The 17,479-nt window shown below is 40.9% G+C and overlaps 2 protein-coding genes across 4 annotated transcripts; one reads left to right on the top strand and one right to left on the bottom strand.

The window, feature by feature from the left end:
* Positions 1–178: 178 nt before the first annotated feature.
* Positions 179–2,724, top strand: ANKRD37 (ankyrin repeat domain 37). Its single transcript, XM_061474102.1, has 4 exons — positions 179–251; positions 469–621; positions 1,313–1,404; positions 1,940–2,724. Exons 1-4 carry the CDS (start codon positions 225–227, stop codon positions 2,172–2,174), a joined length of 507 nt encoding a protein of 168 aa, XP_061330086.1. The 5' UTR covers positions 179–224; the 3' UTR covers positions 2,175–2,724.
* Positions 2,165–16,718, bottom strand: UFSP2 (UFM1 specific peptidase 2). 3 transcript variants are annotated; one of them, XM_061474075.1, is made up of 12 exons: positions 16,620–16,718; positions 14,859–14,937; positions 13,119–13,299; positions 12,973–13,039; positions 12,456–12,613; positions 11,666–11,858; positions 10,099–10,245; positions 8,915–9,079; positions 7,506–7,630; positions 5,599–5,675; positions 4,648–4,772; positions 2,165–3,294 (listed from the first exon to the last, which is right to left on the bottom strand). In XM_061474075.1, exons 1-12 carry the CDS (start codon positions 16,659–16,661, stop codon positions 3,208–3,210), a joined length of 1,446 nt encoding a protein of 481 aa, XP_061330059.1. In that variant the 5' UTR covers positions 16,662–16,718; the 3' UTR covers positions 2,165–3,207. The 3 variants fall into 3 exon arrangements, with proteins under 3 accessions (XP_061330059.1, XP_061330067.1, XP_061330077.1); XM_061474083.1 differs by having other exon boundaries at positions 12,456–12,610; XM_061474093.1 differs by lacking the exon at positions 16,620–16,718 and adding an exon at positions 15,548–16,129.
* Positions 16,719–17,479: the final 761 nt, after the last annotated feature.

Here is a 17,479-nt window from a genome sequence, read left to right as displayed (position 1 = left end):
TGCCCCGCGCGGTCAGCCGGGGGGACCGCGGGTGTGAGGGACGTGCCGGAGCACCCCGCGCGACATGGCGCCGCCCGCCCGCCCGCCAGCCAGCCCTCAGCACCGGCACCCCGCGGCCGCGGCGGGCCCATGGTTGCGTACGTGCTGCTGCTGGCGGGGGCGGGGCCAGGGCCAGGGCCGGCTGCCCGCGGCGGGAGCGCGGCGTGCGCAGAGAGCGGGCGGTGATGTTGGTGCTGGGCTGCGGCGCGGAGGTGAGCGGCGCGGAGGTGCGCGGTGCGGGGCTGTTGCGGGCGCGCTGGCACATTGCCCGTGTCCGGCAGTACTGCTGGGTAGGAGACTCGGGCTGCTTTTCCTTACAGGGCAGTCTCAAGGAACGTAACGGGCTGGTGGTCTGCGAGGGGGTGTTTTCTGCTACGGAGCAGCGTCCTTCGGCGGTAACATCCTGTCTTTTACTTCCTTCTGTTTCAGTCCGGTAGTCTGAGCGATCTGCTGGAGGCAGGAGCTGCTGTGAATGCACCTGCAGATGCCTTTGGTCAGTCTCCAGCTCACCTGGCTGCCTGCGGTGGGGAAGCCTTCTTCCTACTTTGGCAACTGCAGACGGGAGCGAATTTAAACCAACAGGTAAAATACGTAAGTTTTTCTCCCATTTCTAACCTGGCATGTCAGTAAATTCGGTTTATATTATTTGAGTATTTTTTTATCTAAGATTACACACCACTTGTATTTCATGAGATATCTAGGGTTGCTTATTTTAGCATAACTTTATTTTTCAGTGAACCAGAAATCCTGTCTAGATTGCATTAGTGATTTCATTTGCTATGTATAACGTGATTTTCACTTACAATCCTGCATTGCAGATGTCAAAAGAACCTACTTTTTTTACACAAATGAGCATTCCTTTTTCCTCCAAGATCGAATCCCTACTTCCAGTCTATGTTAAGGATTCTTCCTCTGGCTGCAATTTAATTTGCCTATACCTCTGAGCTGGTAGCAGCAAGCTATTGGTCACAGCAATCCTTGAATGGTGCTGAAAGATGCTGTTCATCAGTGTACAGGCTATACTCTGTGTACATCACCTATCAGAAGGTAAAGGTTAAACAACGAGTACTGTATGGGACAGGTTTTCTGCTCTGCTGTGATGAATACACTAAGCACTTAATGGCACTTACCAGGTACACTTCACTAGCTATTGTCCTTTAATATTTCTCAACTCAACAGACACTCCATAAACAGTCATGATGGAGAACAAGATAGAGTCTCATTTTATTCCCCTTCCTTCAAATTGACTGCTACATATAAACTGTGGTTTTAGGATTGCCTTGGAGAAGCCCCGATTCATAAAGCAGCAAGAGTTGGGAGTTTGGAATGTCTTGCTCTGCTTGTTGCCGGTGATGCCAAAATTGAGTAAGTTGGGCTACATTTAGTTATTTCAGAAAGTGTCAGAGGATACGTGTATTTTACAAATACTTTCCCTTGTTCAGAGCATTCATGCCAAGACTATAAATATAGCTTGAGTGTTGTCATTAAGACCAGTACGAAAAACTGCCATAAACACCAAAGTAGCACAGACCATATGCTGTTCCGTTCCATGTTAAAAGCCTCTGCAGAAACCGCTAAGAGAATATTCCTGACTGTAAGTTCTCCTTGTAAGTTTTCCATTCTGACTAATGCTGCACTCACCCTCCTCTTGCCTTTCTGATATGCTGAGCCAGTCATTTGTCTAATGACAGATTTTAGAACACTTATTCCTTGGTGCATTTAATACCAACCCTCCATATGAGTCGAGCCCCATGCTACCCTTGGCAAGCCTTCTTGGTATCAGTTCTCTGTACTTATCTTTACACCTCCATCTGAAGTTACCACTTAATCAAATTGAAGAGTGCTTGCTCATTACATATATTGCATTTTAATGGAATGGTTCTTGTTAACTCTGTTTCAGCTTGTGCAACAACAGCGGACAAACAGCAGCAGACCTGGCCCTGGCTTACGGCTTTCTGGAATGTGCCAGGTTCCTCAGGACAACTCAGCACACTCAGACAATGAAACTGAGAGGACAGTCTGGCTACTCACCAAGGGACAACCATGGCTTGCTGAGAGAGGATCCAGCTGCACAGAAACAAGGTGGAACCACCAGATCCACAAGCAGGAAGAGGAGAAGATCAGGTGGTGTGTAATACTGTTGGTTTATTACAATTCAGAATAAGTTTCGAATACTTTTTATCATTTAAATAAATAAATTTAGTGTTGGGTACATAGCACTTGGATTTAGAAGCCTGCTCGTAAGGATCAGCTTGTGTAAGTATTTAAAGTTATGGTCTTACCAAACCAGACAGTTCATGGGGAATGCCATGGAAAAGACTGCTTTGTGGGGTGAGGAGGGTGGAATCCCAGGTAATTTTACTGATGTACTGATAAAGCAGCTACAGAATTACTCGTTTGTTTGTATGACAGATCTGATCTCCTGAAAAATGCCTTGTCATCCCAAAATTAAATCAAGGGGAATCTGAAGTCTGAAGAAGCATGACTGGACTATACATTGAGCAGCAAGATGTGTATGTATGTGCTCGTACATTGTCTCCTTCCGAGAAGGATGAAAGCTCGTTTGTTTTTACTTCTTACAGAAGACTGTTGTGTTGTTGGTGTTTTGTTGTTTGGTTGGGTTTTTCTCCCCTAGAACAGTTGTTATTCATACAGCTATAAATAAATGGAGTATATAACAATTAATTCCCTCGATTTTTTTCCTGTGTAAATGTGAGAACAAAGTTCATAAAATTCATAAAAGCCATTTTTTTTCTCACTCCTCAAATGTTATCAACAGTACCAGCAGCAAATCATACCCTGGACTATATTTGTCATGCACAAGGCAGTTGGTGCTATGGGACTCGACAGGCAGAGGACAGTTAGTCTTTTTGGCAAGAAAGAATTCCATAACATAAAAGGATTAGGCATTTAATCTGTAAAAATAAAAATGCTGTATGAACATAAAGTTGTCCTAGCCAAAAGAATGGTATTAGTTACCAAATAAAAGTATTTGTAAGAAATACGGTTCACAGCAGATAACTCTTTATTTTTAAAGGTTTCATTAAAAAATAAAATTCTTAATTTAAACAGTGACATTTCTGTTTCACCTGGGTTCTGACTGACTGGAAGCATGATTTTGAGTATTAACACAACAGTCATTATCTAGATCAGCCAGTAGAGTGGATTTTAAATAGTTTTGGGTCGTTGAGGTAGGCAGAGATTGTAATAGGCATCCTTGTTCCAAAATTCAGGGCCCTTCCAACCACACCAGCCCTGTCCAAGAAAAAGCAACATAGTTTTTAAATCTACTACGATCCCATTCTTCTTACCTTCTACTAGCAGATCTATTGTTTTTCACTAATTTTAATCTAAGCAGTATGAATTCTCATTTACAGAATGCAATGACATGCCATTTCCAGCAGGTTCTCTACATGCCTGGAAACACTTTAAGAGAAAAGACTTCAGTGTCTCTCTCCCCATTCCTCCCTCCCCACCACAGCTCATCTCCTGAAAAAAAAATCTTCCCTCTCCTCTCTGCCTTCTGCTGCTACAGAGAGACTAGTGTCATTCTGACAGTCATCATTCCCAGTTTCTATTCCTCTTGCCTTGAATCCTTGCTGCCTTTGGTAGTAGTTGATATTTCAGAGCCAAACAGAGCTCTTAAATATCAGAAGGTGTGCTGTTGATCCTTATCTGTCAGAAAAACAGTCCAAGAAAGCTCTGAAGTTTACTGAGTAACACGTAATTATATGAGCTGTTCTTGAAGAAAAGAGCTACAAACTCAAGAGTCCACCTGAGCTCCTCCCCTGCCACTTTTGAAGAGGGAAAGTGTTCTACAGGTGTTTTATCCCATTGGAGCATTCTGGAATACCCTGTAGCTGGGTCTACATGTTGTTTGGAAATTGTTTCTTCCTGTGTTCATTTGAAGCTTTGATCATTATAGGAAAATGTTTCTTCAACAGCTTTTCTAGTTGGGCCAAACCCAAGGGTATCAAATCAAGACAGGAAATAAAAATTGCTATTTTTAACTTAATATGAAGAACAGAAAAGAAGTTGCTTACTTAACACCTATAGGATGATTTAGGCATGTTCACAGTTTATATTTCTGACTCTTTACTGTTATGTAATGTGCCATCATCCTTTTAAGGAGCTTTAAATATGGAAACAATGTTGCATACTTTTTAATTCTTCAGTTTTCCTACATCTTTGAAACAGCTCAGTACTTGCCCTTTAGAATTAGTTCAAGGCCTGATCTGAGAGTGCCTCGTGCTGGCACTTAAATAAGTTATCTTCTCTGCTTCACTAACAGCATTTTGCAGGCTGAACAAATTCTTCTGTTCCATTCAAAATGCCAAACACATTTATTGTATGTACTGCTGGGTAAAAGAGGAGATACTTTTAATCAGAGAAAACATCTCTTTGTACTATAAAACCTTTATGTAGTTGCTGACTGGATATCTTCCTGAAGACACTACATTTCAGAAACTAACGGTAAGTAGCATATGTGCAGGTTAACTGGAAATCATAAGGAATGGAGAAGCTATAGAATGGCCAATTTGTATTTGGTTGTACATTACTTGTTTAATGCCAAAATGTGTGTTTACATACACGTGCATCAAGCCTCACCTTTTCCAAAATGACATGCAGATCTTCTCCTCCAGTGTAATGTGGGTCTAGGATCAAATACTTGATGTGCCCTGTAATCTCATTCCAAGCCACTCCTAATATTGTGTGAGCCAAAACACCTCCACCTAAAACAGTAGGAACACAAACTGGTAGCTTTTCACTGACACTGGCTATATGTGCAAGCCTATGGTAAAAGTATGTCAACACTTTCTATTAATTAACAGATTAGTTTGGTTATCAAAATTATTGTGAAGCTGTCCTACATAAGATTCTTCACATTATTAACAGACATATCTTTACTACAACTAGGGAAGATTTCATACCAAACTTTGGACTTCTGGCACGTCTAATTTGAGAGGTCCCCATCTGACACCATCTTTATGGAGTGCCCAGTACAGATTAGGAAAACTTAAAATGGTAATTTATTAAAGCTGAAAGTGCTATTTCAATATTCTTCATTTTCTAAACCATGGCTGTCTTGGAAATAGTTCAGTTAAAGTTACAGCATTCTTAATGAAGAGCATTTCTTATGTTGCCAATATTTCAGATTATTAAAACTGGTTTAACAAGAATTTGGCTAAAGCCCTTCTCTTCAAAGCCAGGCAAACACTACTCTTCTGTGATAGAAATTCTGGGGAGCTTCTGCTCCTCCAGAGAACAGAAGTCAGGTCTTGAGTTCTGACTTCCACAGCAGTTTTTAAGAACACTTCTTAGATTGACTTGTGTTACCATGTTTAATACTGAGCTTGGGAGAAATACTGAGCGGGAAGACACCAGCTAGAATAAATTTTACCGTCTTCAAGGCTTCCATGGTAAAAGCATAATTTTTAATTCACCTAGGGTTCTGATTAACTCTTGTACAGTAAACAGAATGAGTTCTAGTTGAAATGAAATTCAGTTTAGGGAGGCCACACTCTTCTATTGGCAATTCTTTGATAGTCAAGCACTTACCAATCATAACTGGAGTTCCTTCAGTCTTGAAATGGTTAGCAAGCTCTCTTCCCTGCAATGCCAGTTCAGAACCCTGGCTGGGTAAGAACAACAACAGGTATGTCATCCTCGCTGGGCTTAATTTGCTCATTATGTTATGCACATTAACTACATAAGGTACTGTATGTAAGTAACTGATGAGAAAGTGGCTTAAAGTTTTTCTGTGTAAACATCCTGGGATTATCTGAAAAAGTTTTTTAATGCAATTTACAGTTTTCAGTCCAACTGCACAGGCAATTAAAGCACTCATACCCAAGCTGGCTTTGAAAAATCAAACCTCAAATAACATTTCTGATCTGTTCAAAGCTACACTGACTTAGATTTGTTATAATCTCCCTGCTTTGCTTTTCAACTACGGGGACCAGTCACAGACAAAAGGCATCTACATGGAAAAGAAAGGCATGCTCTCAATACATGCACATGCTCCAGGACTCAGAGCTGAAGATATATGTCTGACAGATATTCATATTCCCCTTGAAACACTGACAGTACTCCCAAAAGTGGTGACAGAAGCGAGGCAAGGAAATTAATACAGATATTTTTCATGTCTTGTCTTTCTATTTCTTCATATAGCAGTTAACCTTTTGAAAACCCCAAGAAAGCCCACGTCTGCTTCTCAAATTCCTGGAGAGATTCATTAAATGTAGACAGAACACAAAATGGGAAATAACAGATTCCATACGAGTGCTGTTGGTGCAGCTGTAAAGTCTTATTTAGATGAAGAGTTAGATGTGCTAGCTGGAAATAAGCCCAACACAAAAATGCTATCCACTGCCAGTGACCAGCTGAAAAAGATGCATGACAATTCTTCTTCTCAGCACGGTAGTGATGTTGGCTTTTCTTAATTTTCTTAATCCTGAAAAACATTGGTGCTTCCTTGTAGCAGCGATATGAGCAATTCTACCCAGTTCACAAAGGAATCTATTCTATATTAGGAATAAAAGGAATAAAACCCTTCACCCTGGCAGGGCCTGTCACAGCTGCTAGAAATAATAGGTGGATCAGCTGCAAATACAAGCTCTAGAACAAAAAAGATTAAAAATTGGCTGTATAAAGCTTTACAAAAAATTGAAGAATTGTTTTCTTACCATTAAGAATCACCATGGTCACATGCTCTTTCAGAATATCCGCAGCAGAATTTATTCCAAATAAACATAGCTCATGAGTAGTATTTTGTATGACTAGAGTTTTATAATATCTGAGTTAGTATATACTCTATTTCATGGCTGTATTTATTACAAAACAGTCAGGGATTTGTTATTCTGCTTAATCCTGCCTAAATGACAAAAATCCAATAGCTTTACTTCTGATAAATGCTGAACATTATTCTTTTTGTCCCAAACATATTTGTAGGGCTCTTTATTGCATATGAGAGCATCAGATTGTCACAATGGAAACAAATTCCTTGTTTTATCTGTCACACAAACCCAGAAAAGAGCACACTATTTCCAGGCTGCTCAACAATTTGCCTTAGTCCTTAACTGATGGGCTAGCTCTATGAACAAAGTCATAATTCACTGTCAGTGTGCACTCAGTTCATTATGACTGCCAGGCTGTGAGCCTGCTTCAAAACCTGTTTGTGGTGCAAAAGAAAAGGCCGAATTCCACATCAGTTTGCGTATCGTTAAGGAATTTGTAGTAACTGCAACCTGGAACCCTAAGCCCCCAAGAAATCTAGCAACACCTTCACCTGTACGCACTGAGAACAACCAAAGTCAGGAATACAGGGTTGATGAACATGGAACCCTTAAAAGATTCATCTCCTTCATTATCCCTATTCTCCCATATAGTGTAATGGTAATTTGCATTTTAAGGCGCTCAAGTTTTTTTAATAATTACTGAGTTGTTAAACAGATAGCAATTCTTACCTGACAAATAATATTTTTGATGTTATTCCAAAAAGCTGATTCAAAACAAGTTGTACCTCAATGGAACCAATCCACTGCCGTGACCCAACAAATGCTGCAGGCTTGTCTCCAGCATCAACCAATGCCTTTGCAACATCATGATGAAGAAAAACAAATGTCAACAACATACAGTAAGCAACTCTACCACTCTGTGGGAATGCGTTTTGAACCTAGCTGGTCAAAAGCAGACAAATGGATCTTGGATTACATTCACTGCTGTTGTTTCGAAAACATCACTTGAACCTAAGACAGAATGCCTATAAGCACAGAATATCAGCTCAAGCTGGGATGGTAAGAACTGAGCTGTCAAATAAAGGAGTGCATCTGTTGTACTGCAGGAGCACTTCACAAACTGAAGTACCTGGATTCCCATTCAAAGCACTTCAGAAAAGGATCCATAAAATAGTGCTCTGAGGAAGAAGCCGCTGAAATACACTGAAGGCTGAGGTTTGTTTTAAACTCTTCTCCATTCTGGGGCTTGCATGTTACACACAGCACTTCAGGGGACTTTCCTGCTCAGGATCCAAAGCCTCCTGAAAGGCTACTGCCTTCTTATAGATGTCTAAAAATACTACAGGAGCACATGGACTTCAGTTGCTTTTAGGTGTGGATTGATAAACATTCAGGAAATGCAGTTTGCAGTTTTAACTTCAGAGCTCACATCCCTGTTAGGTACGATGAGAGTTGTTTTATGGACTGCATCAACCTTTGCTAAAAATATGCAGTAAATAAATACAACACAAAGAACTACTATCAGAAGACTAAAGATAACTGCAGTATTTCTTGCTAGGCATACAGTATTAGCTATTCACGCCTACAGCTTTTTTTCAGTGTTGTTAACGGAAATGAATGTATTCAGGTATGCATTCAAATTCCCAACAGAAAAAGAAGTAGAGAGTTCAAAAAAACAAATAAAACCCCACTAGTATCAAAGTTGCAAAAGAAGGTGCTAAATCAATACATAGCATCTGGAGACTAACCCAGATGTCACTGAATACAAAAGGCAGTTTTAAAACGGATTTTAGTATAACACATTGGGTTGTTTTCTTTCATTTGGTGAAAACAGTGAGCTCCTGATCTCAGCTTCTAATAGAGCACTAGTCCAAGGAAATATTTAGAAGCCTATTTTAATGAGTCTTATTTGTACAGATGTTACCCAACACTGATAAACATTTGGAGACAGATCTCCTGTAATAAAACTATATAAATAATAATTCAGAACTACTATAGTTCAATTTAAGAGAGAAATTAAAAATACCACACAAATCCAAAAGCTAAAATACATGAATTGATGAATTTTAAAAATAACCTATACAAACTTTTCTAGATGAATATGCACAAAATAACTAACTCCCTTAAATGTCCTGTACCTGTTGAATCTCCTTGTGTGTTGGTATAGGTGCGTCAATGTAACCTTGGTGCTTGAACCAAGAACAGACTGTCTGCAAAGACCGATAGGCACAGCCCCAACCACTGTCATCAATCCGATCCTGCATATAGTGGTGGTAACTATAGACACCATGTACTAAATAGACCTGCACAGAAAGAGATAATACAAATGAATCTGATCACACTTGCATCAGTTTCAGAGAAGGCACATCAGTTGTCACTTGAACTGTAAAAGTCTTCAGTTTGGGACTGAAAATCTTTGGAAGAATCGAACGATTGTTACTCACACATGATTACTCCTCCTGTCTTTGCTTCCTAAACATTTCCAATCAGTTTTAGTTTCTTGTCCTGGTTCTGAGAAGCTTCAAAAACACATGCTGAAAATGTGTAAATCCTTTTCCAAGAAAAGGCAGTTTTCTTTGAGACAAATACAGCTAAAGCAATGCCATTTTGTGCAGAGAAGCCCTTTTGCTTAAAAGGCCAAGTCAGTCAATATTGTATAGATGAGAAAGTGAACTAACTAAATTACTTCTTATAATAACTGTCCTGGGTTCAGCAGTAGCAGTCATGTTTCTTCTTCTTGGTGGCTGGTGCAGTGCTGTGTTTTGACTTTCGGCCTGGGAACAGAACTGATAGAGATGTTTTGGTTTGGCCAAGGACTTTGTGAGCCTCATGCTCTGCCAGGGAGGAGGGGAAGGCGGGAGGAAGCAGAGACAGGACACCTGACCCAAACTGACCAAAGAGGTATTCCATACCACAGCACGTCATGCCCAGGATGTAACTGGGAGTTAGCCGGAAGGGCTGGGAGACTGCAGGGTTGGAGGAGGTATCGGTCGGAGCTTGGTCGGGCTTGGGGGGCGAGTGATCGGTCGGCTGGTGCTGAGGTGTTGTATTCTCTTCCCTTGTTATTTCCTTTATCATTATTATCATTGGTGGTAGCAGTAGTGATTTGTGTTATACCTTAGTTACTAAACTGTTCTTATCTCAACCCGTGGGAGTTGCATTCTTTTTGATTCTCCTCTCCGTCCCTCCGGGAGCAGGGGGAGGGCAAGAAAGGGGGGGGAAGTGAGTGAACGAGTTGCCTGACTGGGTTTAAACCATGACAATAACAAATCTCAAGCAAAATCAAAAGTACTTTCTTACAAGTGTTCCAATTTAAACTTACCATACCAGGCTCCATACTAGGTGAATTCAGATGTAAATGTGGATTCCTGAGATACCCATCTTTATATGATTCATCTGGAAAATGATAAGCATTTGCTCTCTTGAAATAGGGTCTGTCACAAGGCAGGTTGAATAACTCGTGCAATTCCTACATGCAAGTTCAAATAAAGAACAGAATTAAAGTTCTGGATTAGAAGAAACATCATATTGAAAGTAATAACAAAGACAATTTTAACAGCATAATTTAGCAAAATTATGTATTAAAATCTGATTAATTAGCTAGCTATCATGTATGTTTACTGCTAGACCTGACCTCTCAAAGGGAGCTCAGGCAGGCTTACCTCCTATCTAGAGGGTGCACTATTTCATGCAGTCCTGTTACACAATGCCTGCTGCTGGCACCCCACTGAAGATACCATGAGTGACAAATATCTTATGAAAGCATGATAAAATACACCATAATAGAAAAGAATTACAGTTTCATCTATCTAGCAGCATAGATACACACACTGTGAATTAGAATTTTAACTAATATTGAAGACATACAAATGCCACATACTGACATAAAGATAGACTGAATCTGCTTAAACCATAAGCTATTTTTAAATCTCTTATGCACTGTTTACAATACATCAGCCACATTTAAAGAGATATATTGTCTTGTTTTACAGAGCTTAAAAGTGAAAGGAATGATGAGAACATCTAGGATAAAGTTTGTAACACAGGTAATATATTTTGTGCAGATGACCTAGTGCTGAACCCAACTACATTAGCTACAGCAACACTCAGCAATCCCAGATAAGAATAATATAAGAAGACAGAGAGCAGGAAAGACTTAATGTGCCACTAGTGCCTGAGGCCACTACAAATAAAAGGAACAGATTAGGTTTTATACACCCAGGAAGAAGAAAATGAAAAATCCCCATGGCTTCTACGCCTCTAAGGCAGGAAAAGATCCTTTCCCCATTCTTGGTGTGTGTAACTGTGTGACCTGAACTGGTACCTGCTAGGTATACACCTCAATCTGAAAGGACTGCCACATCAGAGCAGTTTTCCACCTCATTCATAATCCTTTCTCTAGATGCGCCAACTCAGAAGGCATAAAACAAACAAACAAAAGCTAGCTAAGCCTCATCGGCTGTGACCCTCAAAAAGCAGCCTCCTCTGAAAACAACAAATAAAAAACCTCCAACATTAATCCTATCAGGACATTTGATAAAGCTTGAAAGTAATAACACACTAGGAGTAATCTGATATTCTACCATGGAAGTGAAGAAATTCAAAGAACACAGTACCAGAAGTATAATTCAGATAAAACCCATCTTATACAGTTTTAAAATTTCTATTGACCCCTTACAAAAAATGAGATCTGGTACATTTTATAAAATACCATTACAAAGCAAGCTTCTACATTCAGTATACTGCTTCAGTTACAATAAACTGAAAAAATAGCAGTATCTGTCAGTATGTATTCCACAGTGGCTAAATGAAAAGCTTTACCAGTGCTTCAGTTACAATAGTCTTCATTAAAAAAAAAATCAGGTTCTGTTAGAATTGGTTGGCTTTACCTTTCTGTAACTCTGCAGCTGATCATCTGAAATACCTGTTGGATAAGAGATTGTTACAAGGTGATTTTTCCCTGGTAACATGAAATGAAATTGTTCTGGTACCACAATTGACGTTCCCTTCACATATTTCATGATACATCTTTCCATGTCAGTTAGTTGCCTGTGAATTGCTTTCACCAGGAGATTCTGTACGCTGCAAGATATAAGGGAGAATGTTTAAAAAGTAGAACAGCAATGGAGGATGATTTTCTCTCATTGCTGTCACTGTTATACAATACTTACATGCATATTTGCACCTGGTCTGATGAACTTATTACTTCCATACTTCCACTCCCACAGAGACAATCTTTCTGTGCTCTACTGAAAGCTTGTCCACACACAGAAACTACTCCCTATTGATTCAGCCCTCCAAAGTGAAGGTACCCTAGTCTTGTATCAGAAACACAACCATTATGAGCCCTTGCCAAAACCAGTTACGTATATGACTATATAGGGTTTTGTTTGTTTTTTTTTTTTTTGTGCATTTTGTCCACCCGAGTTAGCATCCTTCAGAGTCAAATCCTCTGGAAAAAAATGCCAGGAAAAAATACAGAGGAAGACTCTTAACGTTTTCCACCTTAACCTACCCAGCTGTAGCCCCTAACATAGTACTGAGATTTAACCAGTTAAATTCCACATAAAACATACTAAATACTGCTTTATTAAACTGATAAATGATACAGTTTTACTTCATTATTTCAACAAAAAACAGAAATTAACCTGAAAAATTACAGCTTCAGGAAATACTTACTTTCCCCACGTTTCCTCTGGAGAAACAGATACAACAACATCAACTGGTAATGTCATATTTATGTAGTGGTGTTCTTTATTTTCCCGTTCAATGACTGGAGCCAAAGCAGGTAATGAAGACGTCATTTCCAACATAAGGTCTATATTGACTATCTGCTGCTGCAGAGAATAAAGATACAATATTAAGTACGTCTCCAACAACACATGCACCAAGAAGACAAGAGTAAGACTGTAAATATTTGGTATCAAATTCTGTAATGAAATACTTGGGTTAAAAAAAAAGCTATTAATGTTAAATACAAACTTCTCCATGCTCGTCTACTGTATGTGGGTCTCAGCATTCACACTGAGTCTCAATGACTTTTAAAGTACTCTTCGAAGTCATGTCAATGTTTGTTTTGTACAGAAATGCCTAGGGAGGGCAGACCTGAAAATGATTAAATGACAGGCTGTCTAAAGTTATGATTAAGGTTGTTATGATAGGTTGTTTAAATTTATTAGTGTGGTGAAACACATACCATATCTTGTAACTTTTTATCCTTTTTTCTGCCAAGCTTTCGTTTGGTTTCATCATCTTGATCAAATCTAAAGCATCAACAGAAAGAGAAATTTCTAAAATATGAAAAAAATCTATTTTAAAAAGAAGTAATTAAAATATACTCACTGTATATATTTTCTTATCTCCTTACAAGCAGACTCATCAGTCAGCTCTGGAACAGTGTTCATGCCACTGTTAGGCCATACATAGATTGAACTGTGGCAAATTCTTAATACAAGAACATCCGAGGACAGTTTGTTTGCAAGATCACTGAAAACATATCCTAATGCCTTTTTTGTTGATGCCTCTGAAACACAATAAGGATACAATTAGCCTAGAAAATGCCCTCAGTTTTGTTATGGCTGCTGGGCTTACATCTAAAAAATATGGTGTGCTTTGACCTGGAATAAAAACATAAGTTCTGTTATAATCAGAAAAATGGCTATGGAAACAAAAACTGAGATCAGATTTCATTCAACAGGTCTGTCTCAAACATTCACATTCGTACCTGCCTTGACAAAGGTACTGTTTCTCTCAGATGCTGCCACATATGAAGAGCTGAATGAACTACAGAAGAGTAACATACACCTTATTCAATTCTCACATCGGTACCTCAACCAAGCCTACAGCTGCAAACAAACTTCTATGTACAAACACCTACATATGGTTATAATTCTATGGTGATTAGTCTTTTGAGTAAATAAATCCTGGAAAGATTCAATCTGAGTCACATGTTTCTAACTTGGTATTATTCTTCAGAAATACAAACAAAATCCATACTAAATCTTTCGAAAGGCAGGACACATGCTCCTGCTGCAGACCAAGTTTTGGCCAATACAAATCTGTATGTGTAAGCCACACAGCTTGCCTTTCAGAGCTTGACAGTGTTAGGAAAATCAAACAAAACTCCAGCAAAAGAAAAACTTCACTGCCTTCAAAAGGAGTGGTCTGCCATATTTACACACTAACGGGTGTGAATACCATGCACTTTGACAACCTGAGTATCACTCTGCTTCACTGTGGTTAAAATTCACTCCAGTGTACACAGTCAAGTAAATACCCTTCCTCTGAGGATGCAGTTCACAAGAAGCTGCTACATATCAGGCCAACCTATTCAACACTTCTATTATATGTGATGAACCCAAGTTCCTTTTCAAAGTTCACTAACACTGAATTCAGAGTTTCAAGTAAAGACATGTCCTTTTAAAATGCATGAATTACACTTGAGCAAGAGACACCTTACTTCTCTCTGCCCTATGACAGCTCAGTGTCCACTGAGATCCTTGAGCAGACTTTCTGATGTGAACATCATATTACTGCAGAATGTGGAACTAGTGGAGCCTCCCGAGTCCCTTATTACCACATGGAATTGCAGTAGCCAATCCTGCCTAAATTCAGTAGAGTAACTAGTTAGCTTGTTCATCTTCTCTATTTCTCTAGAAAGACTGGACCACAACCGCGAAACTGTATTATTAATATAACCCTGTTATAACCAAGTTCATTAAGTTATTATTCTCTGTTTGCTTAGAATTTCAGGGTCCACTTTGGATTCAAACTGGATCCCAATACTGTATCCATAAGAGTGAAAAATACGCAAATAAAATTACCTGAAAATGGTAATTTTTACTTCAAATTTACTTCAAATGTAATTTTTACTTCAAATTAAAATAAAAAACATATAATGGAAAAAGACTGCCAGAAAAGTAACGGAGATAAGGAATAACATTCTTTGTACTTAATCTTCACGGGTTTGGGAAAAAACACAACATCTGGTGAAAAGCCAGGAAAATAAACATTATAATAGTTAATTAATAAAAGGTTATTTATATAAATGTTAAGAACTCTAATATAGTCTTGTAGACACACCATCAGTAGTTGCTAGCTGAAATGCAAGATCCAAGCCTCCTCTTATTCTAAACAGTATGTCCATAGCTTCTAGAATGACCTAAGGAGAAAAAAGAAACAATGAAAATGAACATCTATTTCAACATGCCTCCTCTCAAGTTACAGCTGACTGTTACTTTGTCAGTGTCTGAACACACCAGTAATTACTGCAGCTGGTCAGGGTGTAAAAGGCCAGTGAATAAACAGGAAAGTGAGTGGAATAGCAGCACATATTTGCCGGAGCCAGTACCTCAGTCAATGTTAGTATTGCTACAAGCACAGTCCTTAAAACACATTTCCTACCTAAACAAGAAAGCCTTACTTCTATACTTTAATAATTTAGAAATATTTTGGGTAAAAAGTCATTGTTTCAATCCAAATGTCACGTTTCCCATCCTCTGAGTCTTCTTCCAGTTCAAGTAAACCAAGGACTGCTTTGAGCATTAGAGCAGAAAGGTAACTGAGCACATCTGCAAGGAAATCACAGCTTCAGGGAGATGAAAACAAAAGCGGACACACACCCACCTCCCCAGAACCCAGGCTAAGTTTCACATCTGACACAAGAGCTGCTGATGCCAGCACAGAAACCACCCAGCTGTTTCTTTCCCCTTCCAAAGTCCTTGCTCTGCTCCCACAACTGCCCCTTGCAGACATTTTAACATGAACTTTACCAGAGAACTCCTTCAGATGGAAACCCACCCTTCTGTCCAGAGACTTTTTCAGCCAGATCAATTCAGGTCAAGTTCAACATCCTCCTACAATAACCAGCATAGAGTGGATCACAAGGTCCAGAGGGATGTGGGTATTCCTCAACCTAACAGTCCACAAAAAGAAATGCTTCACAGCCTTAAGTGCTCTAAAAAGGCCACCAAATGCCTCTAAGAGTAATTACACTGAGATTTTCTGGAAAGACTTACTGCCTATTTGCTTTCAAAACATGGGAAGCTTCCAGATGCGATGCTACGTTATTCATGAAATAAAAGAAGCAAAGTATAGGGCTAATTTTCTTCTCATTAAAAGTGTTCTAAGCAGAAATACAGAAGATATGTGTGCCTGACAAAAACACAAGCATCTACACTTTGAGCTCTGGGTAAAGGATTTTGAGGTTTCCACGATTCTGGAGTACCAAAATTTACTCCAAGAAACAAAAAAGGCAAGGTCGTCACGTGCTACATTTTGGTTCCTGAAGCATAACCATGATCTATTTCACATAATACAGTTATCTGCACGTAAAAGGTTCTGAAGTGTGGGATCCACAAGTGCCAGCATGTGAAAAAAAGGTCTAACTCGACTGATGTAGCTGGTTTTTATCGGAATTACTGCAACTGGAGAATAACGTTCTTGAATGAAAAGCAGAGCTCTGCCGAAGTAAGAGAGGCTATGGCCTTTTGGCAGGGGCTCGCCGTGGATGATGACGTCCCAGCAGACCTCTGACATAGCCAAGACAGACGGACACCTGCGAGGTCCCGCGCGACATGGGCAAAGGCTGCTGCGGGGGGGACGAACACGAAGGGGCAGCCCGCCTGACACTCCCCGGGCCCTGAGCACCCCGACCTGCCCCCATGGGCCTTCACCGAGGTACCCCCGGGGGCTGGCGGCCCAGGCGCTGCGGCGGAGCACCAACACCAACCCCCACGGCGTGCGCGCAGGGGAGCGGGGGAGGGAAATCTGTGGTAAGCCCCGAACCCCCCGGACCCCGCCGCCCTATGGAGGTGCCCGCTCGCGAGGGCGGGGCGCACTCACCACGTCCGTCAGCGCCGCACAGGAGGCCGCGCCCAGCCACATCCTCCCCGCGCACGCGCGCTCCCGCCCGGGGGCGGGGCCTCGCGCGCTAAGGCGGTCTGGGGGGCGGTGCGTCCACCCCTCCGATAGACTCGGTAGGCGGGAGTCACGTGACGTCTACTAACCCGCCTCCCCCGCCCGTACGCCCGCACCGCGCTGCTGCGCAGTCGCCATCGCCTTGGGCCGTACCATTGCAAGGAGACGGGGGGGAGTTGGACGAAGGGGGCGTGGGATAGGCTTGCCCCGCCTTTTGGGCTTTCCCGCCTCCGGGGCAACCGGTACCAACACAGGGCGGCCCCGGCGGGCGGCCGTGACGCGTGAGTGAGATACCGGCTCCGGCGGGTAGGTGCCGCTCGGTTCCCTCGTGATTCAGCTGCCTCCCGTAGCCAGACCTGGCGGTGGGCTGCGGTGGAGCGCATAGGGTTGGGCTTTATGTTCAGGTTGGGCAACCACAGCGGTACTTAATCCGGTTTAGGGGGTACCGGATTGATCTGTGGAAGAAAAAAAAGGGCGTTTCCTCAGCTTTCATACAAATTCCTTGGAAGACGCTCCAGAATCGTGCTTGCCGAGCTGCTGAGGTCCAAAAATCCTTCCCATTAATCCCTGCATCAACCATCTTTGCTTTACACTGTGGAATTTAATTCCAGGTCTGTTTTCAATAAATTATTCCTATCCTCATTTGGCAGGCTCCAGTGAAGGTGTGATGAGGAAAAACTAATGTATACTTATAAATAATTTGCACTAAACCCAAAAGGAAATTGGAGATACTTACCGTGCTCAGGTCTTAGATTAGTTAGAGGGTTTCCAAAATTCCACGTTTG

The sequence above is a fragment of the Pezoporus flaviventris genome, unplaced genomic scaffold, assembly GCF_033815535.1.
Source record: "Pezoporus flaviventris isolate CSIRO_AGI_PZ_B2104156 unplaced genomic scaffold, CSIRO_AGI_Pfla_v1 ptg000002l, whole genome shotgun sequence".
NCBI lineage: Eukaryota > Metazoa > Chordata > Aves > Psittaciformes > Psittacidae > Pezoporus > Pezoporus flaviventris.
The sequence above is the reverse complement of the archived record's forward strand: the minus strand, read 5'-3'. Positions and strand labels throughout refer to the sequence as shown.